The sequence below is a fragment of the Chrysemys picta genome, chromosome 11 (assembly GCF_011386835.1).
Source record: "Chrysemys picta bellii isolate R12L10 chromosome 11, ASM1138683v2, whole genome shotgun sequence".
Taxonomy (NCBI): Eukaryota; Metazoa; Chordata; order Testudines; family Emydidae; genus Chrysemys; species Chrysemys picta.
The window spans coordinates 57,175,546-57,202,536 of NC_088801.1; the positions used below are offsets into that span (position 1 = coordinate 57,175,546).

At 40.8% G+C, this 26,991-nt stretch overlaps 1 protein-coding gene across 4 annotated transcripts in view; it reads right to left on the bottom strand.

The window, feature by feature from the left end:
• The window catches only part of SATB2 (SATB homeobox 2), a 163,957-nt gene that overhangs the window by 59,060 nt on the left and 77,906 nt on the right, over positions 1–26,991 (bottom strand). For all 4 annotated transcript variants that reach the window (XM_065562051.1, XM_065562053.1, XM_065562050.1 and 1 more), the window contains 2 exons: positions 25,553–25,655; positions 6,317–6,789 (listed from right to left, as the gene is read on the bottom strand). In XM_065562051.1, coding sequence (XP_065418123.1) covers positions 6,317–6,789; positions 25,553–25,655 — 576 coding nt within the window. The remainder of the gene's footprint in view (positions 1–6,316; positions 6,790–25,552; positions 25,656–26,991) is intronic.

Sequence of the window (26,991 nt, forward strand, 5' to 3'; positions counted from 1 at the left end):
TAGCCCAAGGAATTAACCAGAAATCGGAGCAAGTTACACTTTCTGAGGGCATCTGATGCACGTTGTTTCAGAATAAACTTGCTAAATACACTAATTTCAGATCTTTCAATCCAATTAAAAATTATTCCCCTCATGAGCAAAGTAGAATGAACAAATTGCTGCTGCTAAATACTCACTGCAGATTTCTTATCCACAGTATGGATAACTTTTGCTTATTCTGCACGTCGTCACATGCAAAACTTTCACCGACCTCAGTGGGTGTTCTGGACGCTCAGACAGATGCAGAATTTGCAATAAAGATCTATGGTGCGGGGCTGCAGAGGAGTGTTCTGCCTGGTACGCAGATTATAACATAGCCAGAGGCTTAAGCAAATATTGCTGTCTCAAACAAGCTGCGAACTTTAAAGTTTTAGGAGAAGCCTCAGAAGTTACTTGAATCACGTGACTTTACCTCTGACTTTCTTTTCTCACCTTCTCCCTCGCACACACACATACGTGTCAGGCATTTGTTCCAATGGATTTAGCCTAGTTTGGATCAAAGCTTCCTCTACTTCATTTAACAGATTTGCTCAGATGGAAGGTCTCAGGGGAGAAATAATGTTAGTAAGAGGGGTTTTTCAGCATCTGAGTATGTAGGTCATTGGACTTTAAAATAAATTGGAGAATAGTTTATCTATTAAACAAGCTTCACCGTACATATTTTATGAAGCTATCCTTAATTGTAGGTTAATGTACAGCACATAACCACCCTGTAGAAAGATTACACACTGGGCCATGATTTGGTGATTAATGCAGTTATTAGCTAGTTGGTACAAGGATTTTAATGCATATAGAAAAATTGCTACAACAAACCTTTAGTTTTTAAGGTCAAGGGTCCTTGTAAAATGTAACAAATCTGAACACTTCGCTATCTGATCTGCCAGTGGACTGGATCTGCTCTGCCTTAGCACACAAGCCTTGGGAGGTGCAGTGGGGGGCAGTGTGACAGGGGGTGAGGATCCAGCCTCTGTCTTATTTTCTTTTTGTGATGTTTTTTGAGCCTTTGAGAATGTCCAAGGATATGTCTTGTGCACCACGAGTGAGTCTGCTCATATCTGAACCCCTCTCCTTCCTTTTCACTTGGTGGCTGAGTATTACTCGAGACATTGGTCTCTGGCCAATGGGAAAATAAAAGGACAGAGCTAAGAAGATTTGATTTAGAATCAAAAGCAAAGGACAGAGAGGCATCAAAATGTGGCAAGATACTCCTGTTAAAATAACGTGTTCTAGGGTACGTCTACACAGACTGAGGAAGCCTGTGACCACTAGCCCAGGTCAACAGACTCAGGCTTGCAGGGTTCACGCTACCATGCTAATAAAAAGCTGCACAGACAGTGCTTTTAAGCTGTGGCTTGGGCTGGAGCTCGGACTCCGAAGCCCAGTCCACCCTGCCCCACCCCCAGGTACCAGAGCTCAAGCTGCAATGTCTACACAGCTATTTTTAGGGCTATAGCGTGAGCCCTGTGAACCTGAGTGTGTTGACCTAGACTGGGAGGTTCACTGCTACAGGCTGTCGGCATACCCGTGTGATCTGTTGCACTAATTCCAATGCCTAGTGGCCTTCTTAATGTTAAGGTCCTGCACTCTCGCGGACACTCAGGCTGAAATTATGTTAATTTTTTTTTATGGATGTTAAAGACTTGCCTCTTTTGGGATGGTTGTTATGGATGTGTAACACATGATGTTAGCGTCCGGGTGACTGTAAGTCAAGGATGAAATTAAATTTTTCTTTATGTAAAATGTACCATTTGTATAATATCCATTTGTGAGTTCATCTGAGGAAGAAAGACATTTAAAACAAAGAGTCTCAAAGTGCTAGTGCGACCTGAAAATAGACCTCAACGGGAGCTGAGTACGCATGTCTAAGTGTGACAGGGCAGGATATGTCTGCATCAAATTATGAACTTCATTTTATACTACGTGCTAACAACAAATTGAAACTTGCCTGAGGGCAGCATATCATACAACATTCCAGACAGAGCCCTGCCAAGGAAAGGTGGTTGATGCCTCCTTGGAAGAGTATTACTGAGAAGCCATCAAGACTGTAATCTGGAGCCATCAACTCTGATTGTCTCTCATCTGCTGTTATGATCCCATGGTACAGTGATTTTTTCTACGCAAGAGTCTGCAGGTGGGGCATGCATGAGATTGAATCCCCATGGAGCACATGGCAACTAAACAAACTCCACTTAAGAGTCTCAGACACTGGGGGGGCGGGGGGAGGTTGGAAGAGAAGGGTGGGTTGAGGGCATCTGGGTGCTAACACCACATCTCCCAAAGAATGGTTTCAGACAAAAGGTCCAAGCCTGGGACCGTGCCCTATAGAGCCCCAGATCTAAAAGCAACTCGGTTGGCTTAGAAGCACATGGGAACCAGCAATTGGTCCGCATGCAACAAAATGGTGACCATACCGAATAGCAGTAGGCCAGGTTGTAACTGAGAACAAACTGACCCTACCATCGGGCTAGTTCTTCATACAAATGCAAAGTGATATATAAGAGGAGAACTGTCATAACGTTATTCTACCCAGTACCCTCTGAGGTCCTCAACATTTAATATCTTTTATCATTAGCTGGATATTTAAAAGGCAAGTATTTTCTTTTCACTCATTACAATAATTTTGGAGATGTTTTCCATAACCCAAGATAAGGTGTGGCTTTAGCTGCCACTTTTTTTGTTTTGTTTTGTACTGGAATGCAGAGATGCATGGTCAGTTTTGAAGGGTGGCATCTGGTTTGAATGATAGACATGCATGGAGACATTGCACTCACAAGATATTAGTTATTATGCTTTTTTTTTTAAGAAAAAAAGACAGTAAAAATGTACAAAGCAGAATCTAAAATAACTTGAAAGTCAATGAGACTTGGGGTCCTAAGTTACTTAGATGCTTTAGAAAATGTTAACAGATATGACTTCCCAAAGTCACACAACAGTTCGGCAATCAAGCGAGGTCTTGAACCCAAGTCTCCCAATTCCCAGTCCAGTGTCTTAAATCCACTGGACCTATCCCAGGTCACCATAAGAAAGTGAAGAAATGTTCTGCAGCTGAATTGCTCCAGATTTCAAATGATCCCACAGGAAACTGTGGTAGGATCTCCACCACAGATGTTAATAGATGATATGGGCCCTTCTGATTCTGTTCTGGATGTCTGACATTGCAGCGCTCCACAGATGACATATACGCATAGCTCAGGATTTTGACAATATCAAAATCTGGTGACCCTTTTCTTGATATAGCAAAATGGCCAATTTAATCTAAAAACTCTCCGAGAGCCTTTACATTTTGGGAATCAGGTTTTGGTTTACTACAGAGTACCCATTCAGCTTCAACAATCTTGCTAAAACACAGCCTCACATTCAGTGACAGTCGTAGAATCAGCAAAGGCGGTATTACTGCTGACCTCTTGTTCAAGTTCAAAATATGTCATTCTGTCAATACCATCTACCTTAATTATACTGAGCTTTATATACAACAGGTTATGATCCCAGAAGGATGAAAAGCTTTTCCAAATTAAAAGCAGCATTTTGAAAGGGAAATACTCAGACATTCCTATGTAGTTTTCATTTGATATCCTCAAGGCTAATCCCAGAACTCAAAGTCATGTTGACTGAAAGTGCATGTTTTGCTGGGTGTAGCCATCTTATGAATTTATTGGCAGAAGGGAAGTAATAAAAACGTGCTCCATACTTTAATTAGTTCCCTCGTAACATGGTATTTCCAAAATGGCTGTGCCAAAGAAAATCATTACTCCAGGAGAATAGACAAAGGCACTGTGCAGTGTGTGGCACAGACCTCCAAGAGACAGAGGGGTGAATACAAATACACACGCTTGTCCATGTTTTGTCTTGTTTGCAAAGCTGAACTAGAGCTTCACACGGGCTATTTGGATAAAGTTCGTGCTGTATTTTTAAACATGAAATCCTTTCATCACTGCACTCCTTCAGTTCTGTTACAAAATAATACAGGTTGAAGATCCATGTTTTATATTGGAATGGCAATTGGCATGGAATAAATGTACATGGGAGGCCCATCATGGACATGTATGTATTCAGGTATTCCAGGTGCTAGCATAAAGGTGAGAAGGTTTTCTGCACTCACGTGATACTATCTTGTCATTATTTGCGCATTAATGAAATGTGATTAAACCACTGATGTGATGCTATCAAACATGGTCTACTGCAAATGGCAGACGGCTCTCCAAAGCCGGCTTTGAGAGTGCCGTCAGACTCCCCCACTCACCTCTGCTGCTCTGGGGCCCCCCACAAACACCACAATATCAGCATCAGTGGCAGATGCTACAGCAAGGAAATGAGGTCTGACCCCAGCCCAAAGACTCCTCCAGCTCCCACAACAAGAAGGCTGATGGCAGAAGGGGATAGGGGGCATAACGTCCCTCTTCCTGCCAGTCAGGCAGGGGCAGCTGTGGAAGGTTTCAACAATGAAGAAGAGTTCATGGAAGAGACAAGGGAGGCAGATTTGAGGGATTACAGATAAGAAGCTAGGGAAGCTCTAGGAGGGACAAAAACAAGTAACTGGCAAGGCAGGAACCGAGAGAAAGATCAAAATACAGGGATACTATGCTAAACACTAGCTGGCTGTGGAGGAAGCAGCACTAAATAATAGCCCCTCAGAGAAAGACTGTTCCCTTTCATTGTACATATAGCCCAAGGCCATGATCTCAAGCACTTTTTGTTCCCTAGAGCAATATTTTACTGATACACCTCCTTTGCAACTAGTCAATATTTGTAATCTATACACACACTGATTACTATAAATACCATGCATTTCATGAAATAGGCTATGCGCGCACACGCACACAAACACACACACACACACACACACACCACATGGGGCAGCTCCTGGGGAGGCACAAAGCTTGCCTTTTTCAGCCCCGAGTGCTGAATCTCATCTGGATGGGAACCAATCCAGGCCCCCAGTATCATTTGCAGCAGTCTGAAATTTGCAGTAAAATGAGCAGGCTGCAAATGGCATGAAGGGAGCCCGATGTCAGTAGGGTGTGGGATCATCCCAATGATGTGTGCTTTCACCCAGCCACACTCCCGACACCAGCTACAAGCAGAGACGAGGCATAGGAGCTGCTATGCTGGCCTGACACCACCAGGGGATTCCCTGCACTGGCATGGATTCTTCCTATGGCTGACTAACCTAGCTTTGCACCCAGAATTAACAAGAGATACAGTCAAAAGTGGTCATATCACCACTGGTGCCCACAGTCATGCTCACACTATGCACAGTGCATACCAGGCAGTGGCAAGGAGGAGCAGCCTTGGCTACCCCACTGCCCACTCAGGTTAGGCCCTGTGGCCCTCTGTCATGACAAGTGGTGACAGGGCCAAAACTGAGTGAGTGGCGTTGTGACCTGGTGTATGGGGGTTCCAGCATTGCTCAGGTTAGGTCCCATGACCCCTCTGTCATGATGGACAGGCCACAGGGCCAAAACTGAGTGAGTGGCACTGTGATTTGGTGTGTGGGGGTTACAATGCTGTTCAAGTTAGGCCCCACAGCCCCTCCGTTGTGATGGAGGTACCACAGGGTCAAAACTGAGTGAGTGCCATTGTAACCCGATGCATGAGGGCTGCAGCACCACTCAGGGAGGGACTGCGGGGCCAACCCTAAGCGTCGCTGCGACCCCCATGCACCACGTGGCAACAACACTCACTCAGTGGAGGGGCTCCTCCTCACCACTGCTGTGAGGCTGGCTCTGGCACCAGCTTCCCCTCCCACCCAGAAACCTCCGCACATATCCCCCCCTCAAGGACAGGTAGTGATGGGGACAGGTCAGGCTAGAAAGCAGGGCCTGAACATGGCACAGACTAGGAAGGTCAGGCAGTGGGGCAAGCAGCTGCAGCAGGGATGGCTCCACCACGATTGACAGTGAGAACCATGGGAAAAATTTCTGGGGGCATCCCTGCATATAGCAGCAGAGAATCAGGCCCACAGAATTATTTTATCATGAAGTGGTATCCTAGCAGTGAGGGTTGGCACTCCCCATCTGCAAGTGAAATTCATATTACTTTACGCAAAATATAAGCGGCACCCTGCAATTATTTTAATAGCACCCAAGACTGACCATCTAACCTAACTTGAAATTTTTGAAAGATTTATAACCGTGATGACAGTAAAATGAGATTAGAAAAAGCGAAGCTGATATTTCCTTGGTATGTTTCTTGTCATGACCTGCAACACCCATGCAACCTTGTAAAGTTATGACCTTTTCCCTCCGCTCTTCTTATTTAATAGAATAAAAATTGATACCTGGGTGCGGTTGAATGCCACTCTTGCAAAGACAGCTTGGGACACACTGGCTCTCTTCAGCTCATCCCTGACTTGCTGGTAAATATCTGGAGAGACTTCCACTGATGAATTCGTTGGCTCTGGTTTGACAGCTCTAGGGATGGGTGGATGATTCAAGAACTGTTGGTTGATAGCTTGTGGGTGTTGGTGAGCCAATAGCCGGCTTACAGCAATCTGTTGGTTTATCAGGTGGGCCATTGCTATCTGCTGCCTTACCAGTTGTGGACTGAGCTGAGGAGACAGGAGACCAGGGCTCATGATTGGCTGCAATGTTGGCACTTGATTTCGGATTGGAGTACTGTGGTGAATTTGGCCGTGAGGAGATTGTTCATTAGTTTTTCCCAAGGTTGCCAGTTGGTTGATATTTGGTAAGTGCATGGGACGCTGACCCAGAACACAATAGTCTGATAGGTTTTCTCTTTCCACTCTTTCCACTGTTAAAAGATAAAATGAGTTCACTATGATTTTGGTTTGCACTCACAGCAGGATTGTTAATATAACAGTTATTACAATTGACTGTATTTTTAGTACATATAATAAAAGTCAGTTAATGCTACAGCTAACGTATCAGACAATGAAATTATTAACTCCCACCTCTACAAGCTTTACTTGCAGAAACATTAGGATTCCAGGAAAGACATACAGGCAAATACACCACCAAAAAGAACAATCACAAAAATAATTTTTTTCAATGTTTCAAAGTTTCAGCCATTGCTTACATTAGCCTCCCTATAAAACTGCCAGCAGCTACCCTTTATTTTTTAAAAACAAAAATTAATTTGCAATTATTAAGAAATGAAGGACAGAGTGTCCCACCACAAGGACTCTAGCTACAAATGAAAGTCTTGTACCACACACAAATAAAATGACCAGTGATTATATGAATTCATGTAGACATACCAGGCCATAGTTTTACACTGGCTTAGAGGTAACTAAGTTTTCAATAAACGTATTTATAGCCAGTCTGGATGCATTTATATATATATATATATGATGTGATTAAAAGTATTCCAGGACCTAGTATCACATACCTAGAAATTATTGACTCATCATAGGAATGTTTTCTGCAAATAATGAGCCAAGCTTTATCTCATGGATGTCACAATAATATTATAACTTGTGTAATCAATAATGTTTGCACAATGCTTTGAAGATTTTTTTGTTTATCTTATATAAGGCTTTAAAGCTTTAGATAGTTAATATTCAGGTACACAGTTTATTGGGGATCTTGTCTGTTCTTCTCTGAATCAAACATATAACGTTATCGATTCTTGGGGAATCAACAATCCTTTCACCCCTAGAGCTAATCCATCATGAACAGGGTTGTGATCACACCAGTGAGATAGTGTTGAAAAGTTCTGGGCATACACACAGGATTTCAAACTCTAGAGAACTCAATCCAGCACCTCTTAGGAGTACTAAATATTAAAGCTGCATGAACGACGTCATTTATTTTTGTGGGAAATGTCTTGCATTTTTATTTAATCTTTCTATGAAAAACCAAAACCTGAAAGATTTTCAGGTTAAAAAAATCAAGTTCTGAATAACAAACAAACAATTCTTTTATCAAAAACTAAATAACTTTACTGAAATGTTTTGGGTTTCCAGTGTTTCAAAAAATTCCATTTCGACCAAAGCGAGAATTGTGTGTGAAATTTTTCATTGTGATTGAAAATCAACATGTTTCAATGAAAAAATGTTGACCTGCTCCACTAAAAAAAAAAAGATGTTTTTTTAAAATAAAACCACGACCTTTTTTACAGTAATTGCAGCATATTGCACAGACACTTCGTTAGTCTATGGACGAGGTGTTGCCTACCCTTATTCAAGAGACTAGTCCCAATTAATGAAATAGGGCTACAGTACAAGGACAATATATGTAAGAGTTTGCAGGACCAGGTCCTACTGTATCATTCTCTGATTCCATATCTGTCTTAATGCAAATTTGCACTATGGAATATGAGCAATGTTAATACAGATATGTACATATAATTTACAAAAGCTTTTTTAGATATTACTGAACCTGTGCAATAGCCACTTGTCCAACATGAATTAATCTTCCACAAATCCATTTTAAAAATTAATAAATAAACCTAGTATTTGCTAGGGACCAAACACCCCAAGTATTTTTGCTGAAGAAGAGAAGACAAAGGCCTAGCTCAGTCCTCATTTACACCACTATAAATTCAGAGCAATTCTATCGGAATTTACCTCAGTTTCAAGCTCTAAGAACCCCAAAAACTTAAAGGTAACCAAGTATTTTTGAAAATTTAGTAACAAATAAAATTCACTTTCCTGGGCTAAACCTTACTTGCCAAGTTTCCACCCAGACCTGGTTTAAGTGCCAAGCTATAAACCCCTTTAAAAGTAAAGTTTAACATGAAAATGCTGCCAGGCTGTTAACCTTTGCAGTGCTAGCCGGTATTACAAGAATACAAATATATCATCTGACTCATTTCCTTGGGTGTATTTTTCCCCTTATTATCAGTTTCCTTTTTCCATCATTTTATGCTGTATAGTAATACACATGTCCCCCATAAACAAACCAGATTCTAGTCACTTTAGCTGCCTTAATAATAAAAAAGTCACCATTAACAATCACGTTGCATGGAAAAAATGTGGATTACCCAATTCCCTCTACATTGTAGTCTCAGACTCACTTTGTAACAATACTACCCATACTGTCTGCCATGTTGCTCTCACAGAGTCATAGATCCAGAAGGAACCACCAGATCATCTAGTTTGGCCTCCTACGTATCACAAGCCATCAACACCACCCAGCACCTGTCCACTAAACCCAACTGAAATTAGAGCAAAGTATTACAATGCACACAGGGCCAGCTCCAGGCACCAGCTTACCAAGCAGGTGCTTGGGGTGGCCACTTCGGAGAGGGGCGGCACATCCAGCTGTTCGGCGGCAATTCGGCGGACGGTCCCTCACTCCTGCTTGGAGCGAAGGACCTCCCGCCAAATTGCCGCCGCAGATCGCGATCACGGCTTTATTTATTTATTTATTTATATATTTGTTTGGCTGCTTGGGGCGGCCAAAACCCTGGAGCCGGCCCTGAATGCACAGGAGGCTAGAGTACTATATGCCACAGGCAGAGAATAGGAGGCACCAAGGAGCACCAGTCCTGAGGCCCCTGCAATGGCAGGAAAATGACTAAGGCCTGGTCTACACTAGGGTGGGGGATCGATCTAAGTTACGCAACTTCAGCTACGTGAATAACGTAGCTGAAGTCGACGTACTTAGATCTACTTACCGCAGTGTCTTCACTGTGGTAAGTCGATGGCTGACACTTCCCCGTCAACTCCGTCTGCGCCTCTTGCCCTGGTGGAGTATCAGAGGCGACGGGAGAGCACTTGGCGGTTGATTTATCATGTCTAAACTAGATGTGATAAATCAACCCCCGCTGGATCAATCGCTGACCGTCGATCCAGCCGGTAATATAAACAAGCCCTTAGTGAGATATACACAGATAATCCTGGCAAGTGACCTGCACCCATATGCTGCAGATGAAGGTGAAAAAGGTCATTGCCAATCTGACCGGAGGGAAATTCCTTGCCGTCCGCACATAGGATGATTCGTTAGACACTGAATATGTGAGCAACAACCAGCCAGTTAAGCACCTGCTTGGTCCCACCTCAGAGACCTTCCTCCCTGCCCAATGTCACATCTCAAGCCGTGGCCAGTAGGGGAACTGCAGGGCCAACCCAGGCAGTGAAGTCAATGTGAGAATGCTGAAATGGTGGCATGGTATTACCCTCAGACAAAGAGCATCCCCATGGCAATTTATGAGAAAAAGAAGGCAATATACAGAGGGCACAACATATGAGTAATGAAGTTGGATACCCTTGCACTGCCATATCAAATATACAGCCTCATGTTTTTTATAGGTAAGTGGTATCCTCCATTTGCACTGTCTGATTTCCACACGTTCCCCACACAGTCTTACCCTACATGTGTTTGTCCTTTTCATATTGCCTTGTAACTGTGTCCTTTGTCCCCATATCATATTGGCTAACTATTTAAATAAGCAGGTATGAATATCAGCTATAAAGCTCGTTACCCTAAAGAGTCCTTGTAAATAAAAATGCAATACTTTTTGGCCTACACCCTTCCAATTTTATTACACCAGTTAGCCAGATTCAAGGTGTCTGCAAGCAGGAGGCGCTAAGGTGCATTGCCAGAGCTGGGAAAGCAGCTCACATAGCACTCCAGGAAAGTCTTCGTTAGGGGTGGTCAGAAAACAATGATTCATTTGCGCAAAAAATGTTTGACTTTTGTTTTTGTTCTGCACTGGGATGAAAACAAAACTTTTTTTAAAAAAATATTATTATTATTATTATTGCCACCGCAGTGGAGTCCTTGCTTCAAATCAAACCTGAACCTGGGTCATCCCAGATGAGTGCCCTAAGCACTGCGTTACTGGCTATTGTGGGGTGCGGAGGCCTCTCTCTCAATCCTGGACCTGAGGAAAGTTTCATCAAAACAGGTACGTTTCTGCAAAAAGTTTCAATTTCAACAAATCAGTATTTTCTGGTGAAAAAACAGTTGGTTAAAAAACTCCTGACCAACTGTAGTCTCTGTCCCTCATTTCTTATGACCTAAAAAGTCACCAAACACCAAAAGCAATCACAGATCAACATGATCCCCTAACTGAGTGCAGCAAACTGTCCATTTTCTATGCTCCTTTTGCCTGTTATAATGATTACCGTGTGTATCAAAGTATTACCGCTTCACTAGGAAGATGCCTGGATGCAGAGGAAGAGCAAACGAAAGCACATCTGTCTGTATCATCTACCTGAATCCATCTTGGACAGTCTAAGACAGGGGTTCTCAAACTGAGGGTTGACCCCTCAGGGGGTCACAAGGTTTAGATTCATAGACTCTAGGACTGGAGGGGACCTCGAGAGGTCATCGAGTCCAGTCCCCTGCCCTCATGGAAGGACCAAATACTGTCTAGACCATCCCTGATAGACATTTATCTAACCTACTCTTAAATATCTCCAGAGATGGCAATTCCACAACCTCCCTAGGCAGTTTATTCCAATGTTTAACCACCCTGACAGTTAGGAACTTTTTCCTAATGTCCAACCTAAACCTCCCTTGCTGCAGTTTAAGCCCATTGCTTCTTGTTCTATCCTTAGAGGCTAAGATGAACAAGTTTTCTCCCACCTCCTTATGACACCCTTTTAGATACCTGAAAACTGCTATCATGTCCCCTCTCAGTCTTCTCTATTCCAAACTAAACAAACCCTATTCTTTCAGCCTTCCTTCATAGGTCATGTCCTTTAATCATTCTTGTTGCTCTTCTCTGGACTCTCTCCAATTTCTCCACATCTTTCTTAAAATGCAGTGCCCAGAACTGGACACAATACTCCAGCTGAGGCCTAACCAGAGCAGAGTAGAGAGGAAGAATGACTTCTCGTGTCTTGCTCACAACACACCAGTTAATGCATCCCAGAATCACGTTTCCTTTTTTTGCAACAGCATCACACTGTTGACTCATATTTAGCTTGTGGTCCACTATAACCCCTAGATCCCTTTCTGCCATACTCCTTCCTAGACAGTCTCTTCCCATTCTGTATGTGTGAAACTGATTGTTCCTTCCTAAGTGGAGCACTTTGCATTTGTCTTTATTAAACTTCATCCTGTTTACCTCAGACCATTTCTCCAATTTGTCCAGATCATTTTGAATTTTGACCCTATCCTCCAAAGCAGTTGCAATCCCTCCCAGTTTGGTATCATCTGCAAACTTAATAAGCGTACTTTCTATGCCAATATCTAAGTTGTTGATGAAGATATTGAACAGAGCCGGTCCCAAAACAGACCCCTGCGGAACCCCACTCGTTATACCTTTCCAGCAGGATTGGGAACCATTAATAACTACTCTCTGAGTACGGTTATCCAGCCAGTTATGCACCCACCTTATAGTAGCCCCATCTACGTTGTATTTGCCTAGTTTATTGATAAGAATATCATGTGAGACCGTATCAAATGCCTTACTAAAGTCTAGGTATACCACATCCACAGCTTCTCGCTTATCCACAAGACTCCTTATCCTATCAAAGAAAGCTATCAGATTGGTTTGACACGATTTGTTCTTTACAAATCCATGCTGGCTATTTCCTATCACCTTACCACCTTCCAAGTGTTTGCAGATGATTTCCTTAATTACTTGCTCCATTATCTTCCCTGTCACGGAAGTTAAACTAACTGGTCTGTAGTTTCCTGGGTTGTTTTTATTTCCCTTTTTGTAGATGGGCACTATGTTTGCCCTTTTCCAATCTTCTGGAATCTCTCCAGTCTCCCATGATTTTCCAAAGATAATAGCTAGAGGCTAGAGGCTCAGATCCTCTGTTAGCTCCTTGAGTATTCTCAGATGCATTTCATCAGGCCCTCGTGACTTGCAAGCATCTAACTTTTCTAAGGGCTGGGAATCGATCCAAGATACGCAACTTCAGCTACGCGAATAGCATAGCTGAAGTCGAAGTATCTTGGATCTAATTACCTGGAGTCCACATGGTGCGGGATCGATGGCCGCGGCTCCCCCGTCGACTGCGCTACCGCCACTCGCTCTGGTGGAGTTCCGGAGTCGACGGTGAACGCGTTCGGGGATCGATATATCGTGTCTTAACGAGACGTGATATATCGATCCCGGATAAATCGATTGCTACCCGCCGATATGGCGGGTAGTGAAGACTTACCCTAAGAGATTTTTAACTAGTTCTTTTTTTATTTTCTCTTCTAAACCTACCCCCTTCCCATTAGCATGCACTATGTTAGGCATTCCTTCAGACTTCTCAGTGAAGACCGAAACAAAGAAATCATTAAGCATCTCTGCCATTTCCAAGTTTCCTGTTACTATTTTTCCCTCCTCACTGAGCAGTGGGCCTACCCTGTCTTTGGTCTTCCTCTTCTTCTAACGTATTGATAAAAAGTGTTCTTGTTTTTCTTCATTCTCATAGCTAGTTGGAGCTCATTTTGTGTCTTTGCCTTTCTAATCTTGCCGCTGCATTCCTGTGCTGTTTGCCTTTTTTCATCCTTTGTAATTTGTCCTAGTTTCCATTTTTTATATGACTCCTTTTTACACGGTTCTTACATGGGGGATCACGAGCTGTCAGCCTCCACCCCAAACCCTGCTTTGCCTCCAGAATTTATAATGGTGTTAAATTTATAAAAAGTGTTTGCAATTTATAAGGTGGGGGTCACACTCAGAGGCTTTCTATGTGAAAGGGGTCACCAATACGAAAGTTTGAGAACCACTGGTCTAAGAGCTGTTGCAGACAATAGCATGAAAAAGGACTTTCCATAAAAATGAAAAAAGATGAATAGATTTATATCAAACGCTTTTAGGGGGAAGAGCAAGAGGGTTCCCTCTTTCCCCCCCCCCCACTTTATTTTTGTTTGGTTGTCAACAAAAACATTCTCACAAACAGCCTGTGGTGCATTTAGGGCTTATGAATGACACTGGAATTGACTACCAGCTCTAGATACCAAATTGATTCGCAGAATGGGTACAGTGCAGAGAGCAATAGGGCAAGCTTAACATGCTTCCCCACCAACACACTACAACCTTGACACTGGTAAGCCTCCTTTAAGGAGGAAATGGTAGACCATCTTCCAAGGCCCATTCAATCCTTGGCCTTTCCAATCCAAGGGGGCTACAAACTTTTTGTCTGAGAACTCCGACAAACAGCCACTGTAATGGAGGAGGAGGAGGAGGTTGTGAAAAAGAATAGACAGAACTGCTTTATTTCAATTGTGATTTTAACTCACCATCACAGGATAGCAGGTGCCATATTGCTGTTTTTCAGTGGAACCATTTCAGAGTTTGGGTGGTTTTCTTCTTCATTCTATTTTTTAATTTAAAACCTGATTCAATTTGATGATCATAAAAGTCAAAGATTCTGGCCCTCGTGACAGGCAACTATAGATTGCACTAGGCCAGTTTCCACACACTGCTCTGTTAGTGCATCACATTAAGCCCTGCAATACTTCTGAACCATAAAGGTCAGTCATGTCATTATTATAGTCACAGTCATGCAGGTTTAGGCATCACCAAACACTGAAGCAGGATCTGAACCCATGACTCTACTATTGGGAGGCCAACACATTAAGCCACAGAACCACCCTCTGCCTAGAGGAGCCAGTGCTGCCGTGGCACATCCAGAGGGTACCCAGCTGCTTTCTCTTCATAATTACAAGCGAACTCTTTGGAAATAACAGAACGATTCCAGAACACAGGAGGTGCCTTTAAAGTGGTAAAGTCATATCTTTTCATCTATAATCACTGTAATTACTTATTTCTTTTAATCACCGCCCACTTAGCCACTTCAGTACAGGGGACTAGCTTGAGGAGCCTCATTTTCATTCAACATCTAATCTGCAGTGTCTACCAAAGCCCTTCATTTACCATCTGCTCTCTGGCCAGGCCACTTGCTCTTGCAGGATTGGGATAGACAGGCTCGGGGAAAATGCAGATTACCAGAATGAGCCAGCCTTGATGATAAGTTTTAACTTTTGCAATCTCTCTCTGCCTCCACTCTCCTAACATGCAAATGACCCAACACCACCTATATAACAAATATGTAATAATGGTGGGTGGGGCACAGGGAGAGGCAGTAAGGTTATTCTCTGTCCGAGCCTAATGGAAACACCAAACAGAGAACACATTTGTCTGTTCTTGACTGTGCGGTGTTTAGTTCTCTTTCTCATGCACCCCTACTTAATTATTTGTGTATTTGAATTAACACCAAGCTTCTGTGCAACCAGCACCCAAGGTGAATTGGGCACAAGGTGAACTAATGTTATTGACCAACCCACCACAGCCAAGCCTTCGTACCGTATTCATTTCTGAGCTCCACTTGCATCAGGACATTTACAAAAGACGCTGAGACTCTACCTCCTCTCTCTCTCACTAAGGGCTTGATCCAACTGGAATAATGGAAAGTCTCCCATCGATTTCACAGTGTATTGGATAAGGCTCTAACTTTGTTTCTTTCAATTCTGTTTAAACATACTAGGCCAAATTTCCACCCTATAAACGTACAACCCAGGGCATCCCACTGGTTATTCCAGAGTGTGTTATTTTTTCAGATCTCTTTTGCACCATTCTACAGGTTAAATAGGACACACTGCCGTTCGAATCCAGTATTTATAACTAGGTGCAGTCTAGTTCACATGCAGGATATGCTAACTGTAAGTTCATATGATACAGAGAGGAACTTTACATGCCAGTCAGCCTGAATAAAAATGAAGATGAAGAAGAACAAACATTGTCAGAATCATTTTACAGAAACACAGAAACTGTTAATCTAGATGGACCGTTGTTCTTGTCCCGTATAGAAATTTCTATGACTGTGTAAAATTATTCTGAGAAACATTTGTCCTGGTAGTTACGCATCTTCCCTATAGTTAGGCAGTGATCTACCATGGATGATGCACCTCCCAAACCATACCTGACCAATTGTGCAATGCGTGCTGTGCGTGGAAATCACTTTCTGAGTCCCATTGCTAGAAGTCATCAGGGGGAATGGCTCACCCATGTAATTTATTAAGAGACACCTCTAAAAACATCAGATAACTGGAGTGCTGAATAAATATAATTCAGTGACAGAAATACATTTTGTATAATCTGCAATTCTGATGATCAGGATACACCAGTGCTGCACTTTCTGTCCCAGCAACAGATATGGGTATTTTCAAACTTAGTCTAGAGTTCCTTTACCAGTCTCATTTTCACCTGATGCTAACTTTCTCAAAAATTCTCCTTTGGGGCTGAAATTTCCTTAACTGGCCTGAGACTGCAAGTTGGTTTTTGGTTTTGTGGTTAAGTGTGTGGAAAATCCATTCAACCATTTTTTGAATTATTTGTGACCAAAAAAGTTTTATGCTTTTTTTTTTTTTAATTTTAAAGGAGGGGGGACTGTACATAGTTATAAATACTGGATTGAATGGTAGTGTGTTCTATTTAACCTGTAGAATGGTGCAAAAGAGATCTGAAAAAATAAGGCACTCTGGGATAATCAGTGTGGGGGAGGGAAGGAAGAAAGTTTTTTTTACTTTGCTCCCCAATAATTCAAAAATGGCTGAGCAAAACTCCAGTATTGGCATGTGACTGATCCACAATGAGAAAGTATCTCTTAGCTAATTTGGAAAATAAAAAGTTTTTAAAACAAAAAAGGTAAAAGATTGACAACTCACTTCTGAGCATGCTTAGTGAGCATCTGTTAACATTTTAAAGCAGACACCTAGCAGTGACAACACACTGGGAGCTATAAGGACTTCCCATTGTCTCTAGAGCAGTCAAAAAATAGGAATCAAATTCTGCAAAGTTGAAATTCCCACACATGCCTTTTTCATCAAAATTCAAATTTCAAAATAGTTCAGCCAGCTCTAATTCTCTCCATCCTGCTTAACAGCCACAAGGGTCACTGCTTATGGGCTTCTGGAATCCAATGCATTGGGCAGGTTGTGTCTCATTGAAACACACACAACACAGTCCTTAAAACTAAAAAATGTCGTAACATCAGGGACAGGAGAAAAAGAAATGTGGGTTTGAAAAGGTGTAGACAATTTTCAGATATCTATAATGGTTGCTGTATCCTGCCTGTTCTGTCAATTCTATACTCTGATTTAAAAAAAATTAAGACTCCATCTTTTTCCATTGTAAAGATACAGCAGTCTCAATATAAACCAATACCCTACTGTCCCAACAAAACAGCATAGCCGAAAATAGTCTACAGCTTAACAGCATTAAAGATGTGAGCTCATCCCTCAATGAGCTGTGACCTTTCAAAGCCTCCGTGGGCCATCGAAATGCTAACAATATCAAGACCTATAGTTTCTTTATTTTCGTTCATTTTCTTTAAAAAAAATAAAAAACCTATTGAATTCAATTTCAGCATTGAAGGTACAAAAGTAAACAAAAGAAAAGATTCAGATTTTCATAGCAGGAGGAAGAGCCGTCAGCTGAACTGAAAGGCCTCGTTTTGGCTTGGCTCCAGATCAACAACTGAAGTACAACCAAAAAATCCCAAGAAACTGCAAATTCTTAAATCAGTTATTTAAGTATCTAAATTGATAATGAGTGTAACTAGCCATCCGAAATGTCGAAGCCCAAAGAAAACATTACTACATAGGGCAATTTAAAGCAAAAATCTTGGATGGAAAAGAACTGCCATCTTTCTAAGAAGCTCCTACAAACACCTGCTTCAGATGAACAATTCACAATAATTCTTAAAGAAAGTAATAGGAATTTTCAATGTGTTCCCTCGGCAGTTGCTGCCTTGAATGGGAAACTGGGTTCTGTCAGCCTGAGAGTAGAAAAGCTGGAAACTCATGCAAATGCTGCTGCTTCTAAACTCTAACAACAAGGAGTCTGGTGGCACCTTAAAGACTAACAGATTTATTTGGGCATAAAATTCTGCAAAGTTGAAATTCCCACACATGCCTTTTTCATCAAATTTCAAAATAGTTCAGCCAGCTCTAAAGAAGTGAGGTTTTTACCCACAAAAGCTTACGCCCAAATAAACCTGTTAGTCTTTAAGGTGCCACCAGACTCCTTGTTGTTTTTGTAGATACAGACTAACACGGCTACCCCCTGATACTTGACTTCTAAACTCTCTAATCCTGCAACTGCTACTAAGACCCATGGTCAAAAAAAAGATTCTCTGTCCATCTGTCTGAGGCTGTAAACAAGTTTTCAAAAAATAACAGAGCCTACAACAATATCTGAAAACCACAGAGGATCCAAAAAGATAAGACGACATAGATTATCCTCAGTTTAAGGAGGATATGTATCCTCTTTCCTGCAACAGCTAGCTCCCGACCTACTGAAATCAGAAATAATTCATTTATATTGAAGCGATTCATCATTTCACAAAAAGACCATCAGCCAACATCTCCGAACTTACATCAAGATGGTCTCTGATCTTAGGGATAAAGATGACTCATTACCTGGACAAACAAAAGACGTTTTTCACTTGTTTTAAGGTCACATCATATTTGTTGCTCCCCTCTCTTTCCCCAGCCTGAGCCCAAATTCTCAAGCAAAGAGAAAATATTCACAGTACTAAAAAAAAAAAAAAACCCACTTTCAGTAGTGAAGGAGTGATTGTCTTTCCTATAAAATTAACCTTGGGAAGGGAATATATCTTTTAAAAACAGATAGCTGAAAGACCATTAGCAAACAATTACCAAAATGACACTGGACAATGAATTATTTCTATGGATTTTATTTTTTGGAAATGCTTTTTATTGCTTTGAAATATTGTTGTCTGTTTACACACACACACAGTTTTTTATGTGTGTGTTCTTTAATTTTTACAAACAGAGAATCTAAGTAAGTCTGTGTTAAATGTTGTAGAATCAGGCACAAAACAAAGCAAATCATGCAAATGGAATTATTTCTGCTTTAACTCATTGCAGATAATTGCTTTTGCCTTTCAATGCATTTGAACAACTTTTATGTTTTATTTCCATATGGACTGGAAGAAAACATGTATGCTGGATTTTGAAACACAAACAGAGAAGACTGAAAGAAGATCTCATCACTTTTGGACCAAAGACTGGGCTTCATTTATATTCTATTCTGCTAAGAAATATTAAACTAATTATTCAGATCCTAAATTTCAAAGGGTCTGAGCCTCCATACCCTCCATAAACTTTCATAGGAGATGTTTGTGTTCAGTACCTCCGAAGACTAGGTCATCGCTGTCTGATTTACATGCAATCCTCATTAAAAACTGTGGGCCTGTTTCTCATGTACATGAGGCCCTTTTTTTCTGCTCTGCGAATGCAAAGGGCCTTGTGGGGTGATTTTACATTCACTTCAAGGCCTCTTTCCACTATGAGGGTAGTGCAAAGGGCCTCAGTGTAAATGAGGAAGTAGTCCTGTAATCTTAAAAAAGTGAACATTTCAAATCAAAAGTTAAATAAAAGATACATGGAGTAACATTACACAGGATTTGCAAGATGGAGTGAGTTATAGTTTTGATCGGTAATTAAACTGCCAAATATTATACCTAAATTATTACATATGTGCTATGTGGCACAGAGAAAGTTACTGAGAACCTTAACCTTCTCATTTCCCAACTTTTGAAGTTAGAACTGTATTAATATAAGCCCTCTTCCCCCAATTACATACACCAGAGGTTCTCAACCTCTCTCTCTCTGAGGCCCCCCAACATGCTATAAAAACTCCATGGCCCACCTGTGCCTCAACTAATTTTCTGCATATAAAACAAGGACTGGCATCAGGAGATAGCACGCAGTGTAACTGCCTCGGGCCCCGTGCCACAGGGGCCCCCAGGAAGCTAAATTGCTCAGGGTTCAGCTTCAATCGCAGGTGGAAGGGCTCAGGGCCCCGGGCTTTAGCCCTCTGCGGTGGGACATCAGCTTTCTGCCCTGGGCCCCAGCGAATCTAACACTGGCCCTGCTCGGCAGAACCCCCTGAAACCTGCTCACGGCCTCCCAGGGGGCCCCTAATTGAGAACCACTGACATACGCAATATATATCGTATACACCAAACAGGTTAGAAAGATTTTTTCTGATCTCTTCCATCCTACTGTCCCATTCACCCATGCCCAAACACACATACAGAGTGCTAGACCAACAGCCGGGAAAAGATGGAAAAATCTCCATTCTCACACTAGTAAATTCCAGTTATCAGTATGTATACTAAGTCTTGTGCTACTGAGTAAACTGTGAATTTCTTCAAACCTTAAAGGGGCTGGTAGATGGGAGTAGGAGAGTCAAGCCAGAACCTTATTCTATCATGGCTTGACACAAGAGGAAATTAACATTCTGAGCTGAACTAACTGAAAACTTTTAAAAATTATAAACAAATAATTTAGCTGTATTTTCAGTAAGCTCAATAGAATGCACACTAAGGATGTTTACTTCAAATTTCATACAATTCCATTTGTATATAGTTTTGACATCTGTTGCTAATGATATCAAATTATTGATTGTTCACTTTCTTATATTTATTTAAACATTAACTATATACTCTGCAACCTGATGCTTGTCTTCATTTTATTCCAGAGGACTTTTTTATTTTTGCATTGCTTTAGTCATATTTACTTTGATCTTCCAGAGTGTATAATTATTTTACTGTTTATTTATTTCTATGAGAAAGGAAAAAAGTTTGACCTAGGAGATCTATCTATATGTGGCAATTTGTAACAGAATCACATAGCTTATGTTTAGGAAATCATGGTTTTGATTAAGAAGCAACCATTTAGTTCCCACTGTTTTATTAAAACAGACATTAGCAGATAATAGGAAACACATTTAAATACCATAGACTGCATTTAGTTTGCGACGTCAATAGTAATTTAGAAGCCCCTTTCTATTTTGCATTTACCACAGTGCATGTGATTTTTTTTTTTTTGCTTGTTTGGGGTTTTTTGTTTTGTTTTGTTTTTTTTAAATTCTATTCACCAAATCTGGCCTTGGATATGCGTGTACTGGTCCCAATGCCTCACAGTGATATCCAAGGGCAAAATTTGACCCTAAATGCTAACTGTTGCTTATATCCAGTTTTTTAAAAAAACAAAACTTTTTACTTTTTATTAAAAGGAATGTGTGGAGATTTATATTCAAAAACTCACTCATTTCACATATGAAATAAGTTCTACTGTACAAACCACTAACTGAAGTAGAAATGAAATCATAACAAAGAAATGGAGATGTGAAATTAAAAGCACCAAACTAAGTGCAGGAATCTTCCCTCTCAGAGGGTGCTAGAGATTATTGCAATGAAGTTACATAGCTATTTATTTTCCATACCCAACTGTACCTGTCATGGATCTTTGTTTTCCCTCCCACTCGTTTGGTTGATGAATCAACACCACTTGAACTGTTTTACAGCAGCTTGTGTTTACTTCACACATACCTTAACCTTCTCTTTTCTCCTCCTACTAACACACACATATTCTTCCAAACAGCAACGACTAGCTGAATCTCTTTAAATAGTGCACATACACTGTTATCTGGCAAACTCTTCAGGTTTGGATCCTTGACCTCTTGATTGAAATCAAGGTCTCGCTCTGCTTTTACTGCACTTAACGATTTAACTGTGCACTTACTAACTAAAAAAAAGAAAGAGCTTGAAGAACTGAATGCTCTAAGAAAGGAAGAAAGTGGAAGATGCGGGGTGCTAGAAACACTTGGGAGTCTGAAGTGGCAACACTGAGAACCACTACAGTTAAGGGTTTCCAGTGCCTTTGGAGCTGGCATTACACCCTAGCCTGATGAAATAGCAAGCCCATAGCTTTTCTCCTGCAACAGCAAGTAAAAGCGATCTACTAAATGACCTTGAAGCTGTTTGATTCCTTTGATTTGTTTCAGCCAAGAGCACTTAAAAAAAAATCTTTTTACTAAGTGTCATTTAGAGAAAAGAAAACACTTCTGAGTCACACGGTGGTGATTTAGAGTGAGAAGGAACTATTCAATTTGTCCTGCACAATGGTAAATATTAACGACATAGTAAATGTCTAAATCAAAATTTGCAGATGACCCCCCGTGTAATTTTACAAGAGGAGATGTGTATCTTAATTTTCTTATGTACTTAATTTACACTTTTACTTCAGTTATTTTAATCTCCTTCACAGCCATTTTTAACCTAAAACATAATCACTCTTTCTAGGGCAAATATAACTGCTGCACACAATTGAGCTCTGATTTTTATAGGTATATCTTCCATACTCCATGCACACATGTAACCACGCTACAGTTAATGGGAAATAGACACATACATCAAAGGGAAAACAGATCCCTCAGTGTTTGCCCTGATATCTTATGCAAGATACAAATATTCTCAATTCTAAAAGAAGCTTCCTTATTACATTACTATGATGGGTTTATATTTTGCCTTAAATGAATTAATGAGCAGCCTTCCACATCCTATATGCTCTACTTTTTAAAAGAAAAAAAAACTGCAGACACTTTTTTAAACATTTGAGTTTCATGAATAAGTGTACATTTGGTATATTCACTTCTCAAGACGTTATGGGCACCATAATGGAGTCCCGACCCAAGATTTGTGAATCTGACACATGCCCTTATGGCTGGTGAAAAAAAGTCTTGAGCTTCTGGTGCAAGTCATGCCTGAAATAGCCAATGCATTCCAATTCAGGGAAGGAATCTTCTCTTCCAGAGACCGACACTGAAGAAACCCTCCCTCGTTGATACATTGGTTCACGCCAACTACTGCTCGGTGTCAAACGTTCTGTTTCTGAGCAAGCTCATAGAGAATCTAGTCACAGGTCAATTACAAACATCTAATTTAAACTAATATGCTAGTCCCCAAAATCTGGATTCAGGCCAGGCCATGATCAGAAACAGCTTTAGTGCCACCGATGATCTCCTGCAATAAATGGATGGTGAGCAGACATCCATTCTCATCTTCTTTGACCCGTCTGCAACATTTGTCACTGTTGACTATGAGATACTGCTGTCTCGAGGGATGGCAGAGGTCCACTGGAATGTGCTAAAATAGTTAAAGTCCTTCCCCCATGGAGGGACATGTCCAAACCATATTGATGGGAAACTATGCCTCCACCACTAGACCCCTCATTTGTTGAGTTCCCCAAGGATCAATTCTTTCTCCATTCCTTTTCAACATCTACATGCAGCCAGTAGGTGAAATGAACACATGACACAGACTTAAGTGCGAGAAATATGTAATGACATAGAGCTTTATCTTTCCTATACGAAATATGAACATAAGAATGCCAATGCATTGGCTGTCAGACTAATGATCCCTCAAGCCACATATCCTGTCTTCCGACAGTGACCAGTACCAGATGCTTCAGTGGGAATGAAGAGGACATGATCCATCGAGTGATCTATCTCCTATCATCCACTCCCAGCTTCTTGCAGATGGAGGTTCAGGGACACACAAAGCATGGAGTTGAGTCATTGACCATCTTGGCTAATAGACATTGGACCTATCCTCCATGCACTTATCTAATTCTTTTGTGAACCCAGTTATACTTTTAGCCTTCTCAACATCCCTGGCCACAAGTTCCACAGATTGACTGTGCATTGTGTGAAGAAGTTCTTATATATGTTTGTTTTAAACCTGCTGCCTATTCATTTCACTGGGTGATCCCTAGTTCTTGTGTCTTGTGAAGGAGTAAACAACACTTCCTTATTCATTTTCTCCACACCATTCATGATTTTACACACCTCTAACATATCCCCCCTTAGTCATATCTTTTCTAAGCTGAACACTGTTTCTAACCTCTCCTCGTACAGAAGTTGTTCCATACCCCTAATCATTTATGTTGTCCTCTGAACCTTTTCCAATTCTAATGGATCTTTTCTGAGGTGGCATGACCAGAAATGCATGCAGTATTCAACGTGTGGGCGTACAATGAATTTATATAGTGGCATTGTGATATCTTCTGTCTTATTACCTATCCCTTCCCAAAGGGTTCCTAACATTGTTAGCTTTTTCTGACTGCTGCTGCACATTGAGCAGATGTTTTTAGAGAACTATCCATGATGACTCTAAGGTCTCTTTCCTGCATGGTAACAGCTCATTTAGATTCCATCATTTTGTATGTATAGTTAGGATGATTTTTTCCCAATGTGCAGTACTTTGAATTCATCAGCACTGAATTTCATCTGCCATTTTGTCACCCACTCAGTTTAGTGAGATTCCTTTGTAACTCTTCACAGTCAGTTTTGGACTTAAATGTCTTGAATAATTTTGTATTGTCTGCAAACTTTGTCACCTCACTATTCGCCCCCTTTTCCAGATCATTTATGAATATGTTGAACAGCACAATTTCCAGTACAGATCCTTGGAGGATCCCATTATTTACCTCTCTCCGTTATGAAAACTGACCATTTATTCCTACCCTTTGCTTCCTATCTTTTAACCAGCTACTGTGTTACCAGTTACTCACCCACCATCTAGACTAAAATAATGTGATATAACTGGGCAGGAAGCTATCAGACCTTAGGAAACTCCAACTAAAACAAAACACTGCAATGCATCTTCTTAGCAACCACAAGCTACCATGAGCACATCAAACCTGTCCTCTGCTCTCTCCACTGGCTTCCCAAAGAATATCAAGTCAAATTTAAGGTCTAAGATCTTATCTTCATGGTGCTCAATGGCCTGAACCCAGCATATCTAAAAGAGACTCAAGTTCTGAGACGAAGACTCTGGCCAACAACTCCACTCTTCAGGCAAAATAGAACTTTCTGCCATAACGGCAAATCTTGTCTGTGCAGAAGACAGCGTACTCAGGGTCCGAGACTGCGGAACAAAGAACCATCACAAACCTCACCACCTCCCCCTTCAAATACAAGGCACACTTCTTCAGCCATACTTTGTCTAACACAAATACATAGCAGCATGTGTATTTAAAACAGAACTCTACCAAAACAAAACATTGCATTGTATACACAATTCTCCCCCTGAGGAAAGGACTAGAGAAAGAACAAATTACACATGACAGATGTTAGTAACATCACTTAATGCGCTGCTGGAAGACACTCAGGCATTATGGCAATGAGGGCATTATAAGAACCTACACAGAATAATGTTCCTGTATGAGACATTAGTATTTCACCAGCTAACAGAATTCCATTCCATATAATAAAAATAATGGGCCATTTTCAGTTTGGTATAAGTGGGAATAGTTGGGATGAATTTAGCCCAGTGCCTCCAAGAAACTTGGTCTCAAATGCACCGCTGCTACCTAAATTCCAGATGATGTGACATGGCAAGAATGCCAATACACTTAACCATATTTAAACAGAAAGCGAGGACACATTTAACTTAGGAAGACAGGTTTTTAGTTTTCATAAATAAAATACGATGAAGGTGATTTACTTAGCAATTTAACTTTTCAATCCAGATCTTCTATAGCAGATTTTTTTTTCCAAGATGTTTTAGTTTTCTTACACACACGGTTGATCTTTTCAATGCAATTACAATCTAAAATGTGATGTAACTAGCATGTTTTCTTTAAAAATCTTTTCTTTCACACCATCCTTGTTCATAAGTCATTGGATTTAATTTCCAGTGTGCTACAGCTGTGCCCTCTTTGCAGACAAATTCACTAATATTATTAAGGCTTATCATCACCCTCACTTAAAACAAAATTTCAAACAGTCAAACACAGTTCATTGGCTTGGAAATTAACAATAACTGAAGTTAATTTACCTTTAATCTTCTTGTACTTTTTATACCATCTCCCAAACTCCTGGCACTTGGTTGCTGATACATTGGCATAGTATGTGCTATTTACAATGGATGAAATCATACTCTGGAAGTAGAGGAAGACAGAAAGTGTGTTACAAAAAACAATTAAAACTCTTTTCCAGAGATCGTCAACGACACACAAGCTCACATTGATCACCCAAAACCTGCCTTCAAAACCTAACGCAGTCACTGTGAAGGACTCAAAATTGGCTGTATTTCCCACTCTACATCCCCAGACATGATTACTCTGGTTCACTAGTAATGCAAAAAAGATGCTGTGTGAACCAAGATTCCTGTCTCCAGCTCCCACTGACTTGTCACTTTAATTTATGCTTGTGATGTCACAGAATCTTCATACTAAAAGCATAACTACAGGCAGTGACATGTTGGGGGACACACACATTAGTCGCAAGGGGTAAGAACAACTGTGATTTAGGAACCAGATTCTAAAGGTAAGATTAGCATGCATAATCCAAATAATGGTTTTCAGATGCTTCTGATCTGCTTTCAACTGCAACAAGACCACACAGCCAAGAACTGGAGAACATCCGTGCTACTCGCTGCAGAACAACAGTTAGGTAAATAAGTTAAATTAATATAATTTATAGAAACGTGCGATTAGCTCTTGTGTGAAAAATCACTCAACAGAAAAATTAACAGTGCTATTCAGAGCGGATTAAACTAAATACAGTACAGTTTCAAAGTAAGCAAGGGCCACAACAAAACATGGTATAGCTGAAAGATTCAAAGTGCTTCACCACCATCCCCACCCTTTGCAGGTATCCTCTGGCAACTACCGCTACAAAACAACTGGAAGAAGATAGTAGGTAGAGTTGCTCTGCAGCACCTGACACACACAAAAATATTTTACATTTGGGGCACTTTTGTCCATATGGTGGAAAATAGTTTTGTTACTGGTAGTTATCTCCATTTTATAGAGTAAATAATTGTTAATAACTTTTAAATTCTTCCAGAGCTGAATCATTGCATTATGTGTATATCTACATTTATACAAAGATATATAGATCTATACACACACACACACACTCACTCCAAAGCCCAAGAAATTTAACAAGATGTATGAATCAAAGCACCCTTTCTTGAAATCACATTTTTTATGCCTGCAGTCATGCCAGGGTTCAGAGAAATATTGGCACCTGTTATGACACTTCTGCACAGTAGAAGAGATTAAAGAGATAGCATGACCTCAAAGCAATGGCAAGCTATTTACCACGGGTTCCAACTCTGGCACACAGGCCTCTCTAGGCTCATGTGTGAAATGGGGTCTTATCCATAGCTGTTAAACTACTAGCTAGGCTCACTTCTGGCTTACTCGCTTTTACAGTGCTTTAAAAAAAAAACAACAACACCCTATTCAAGATCAATTATGCATTTATTCA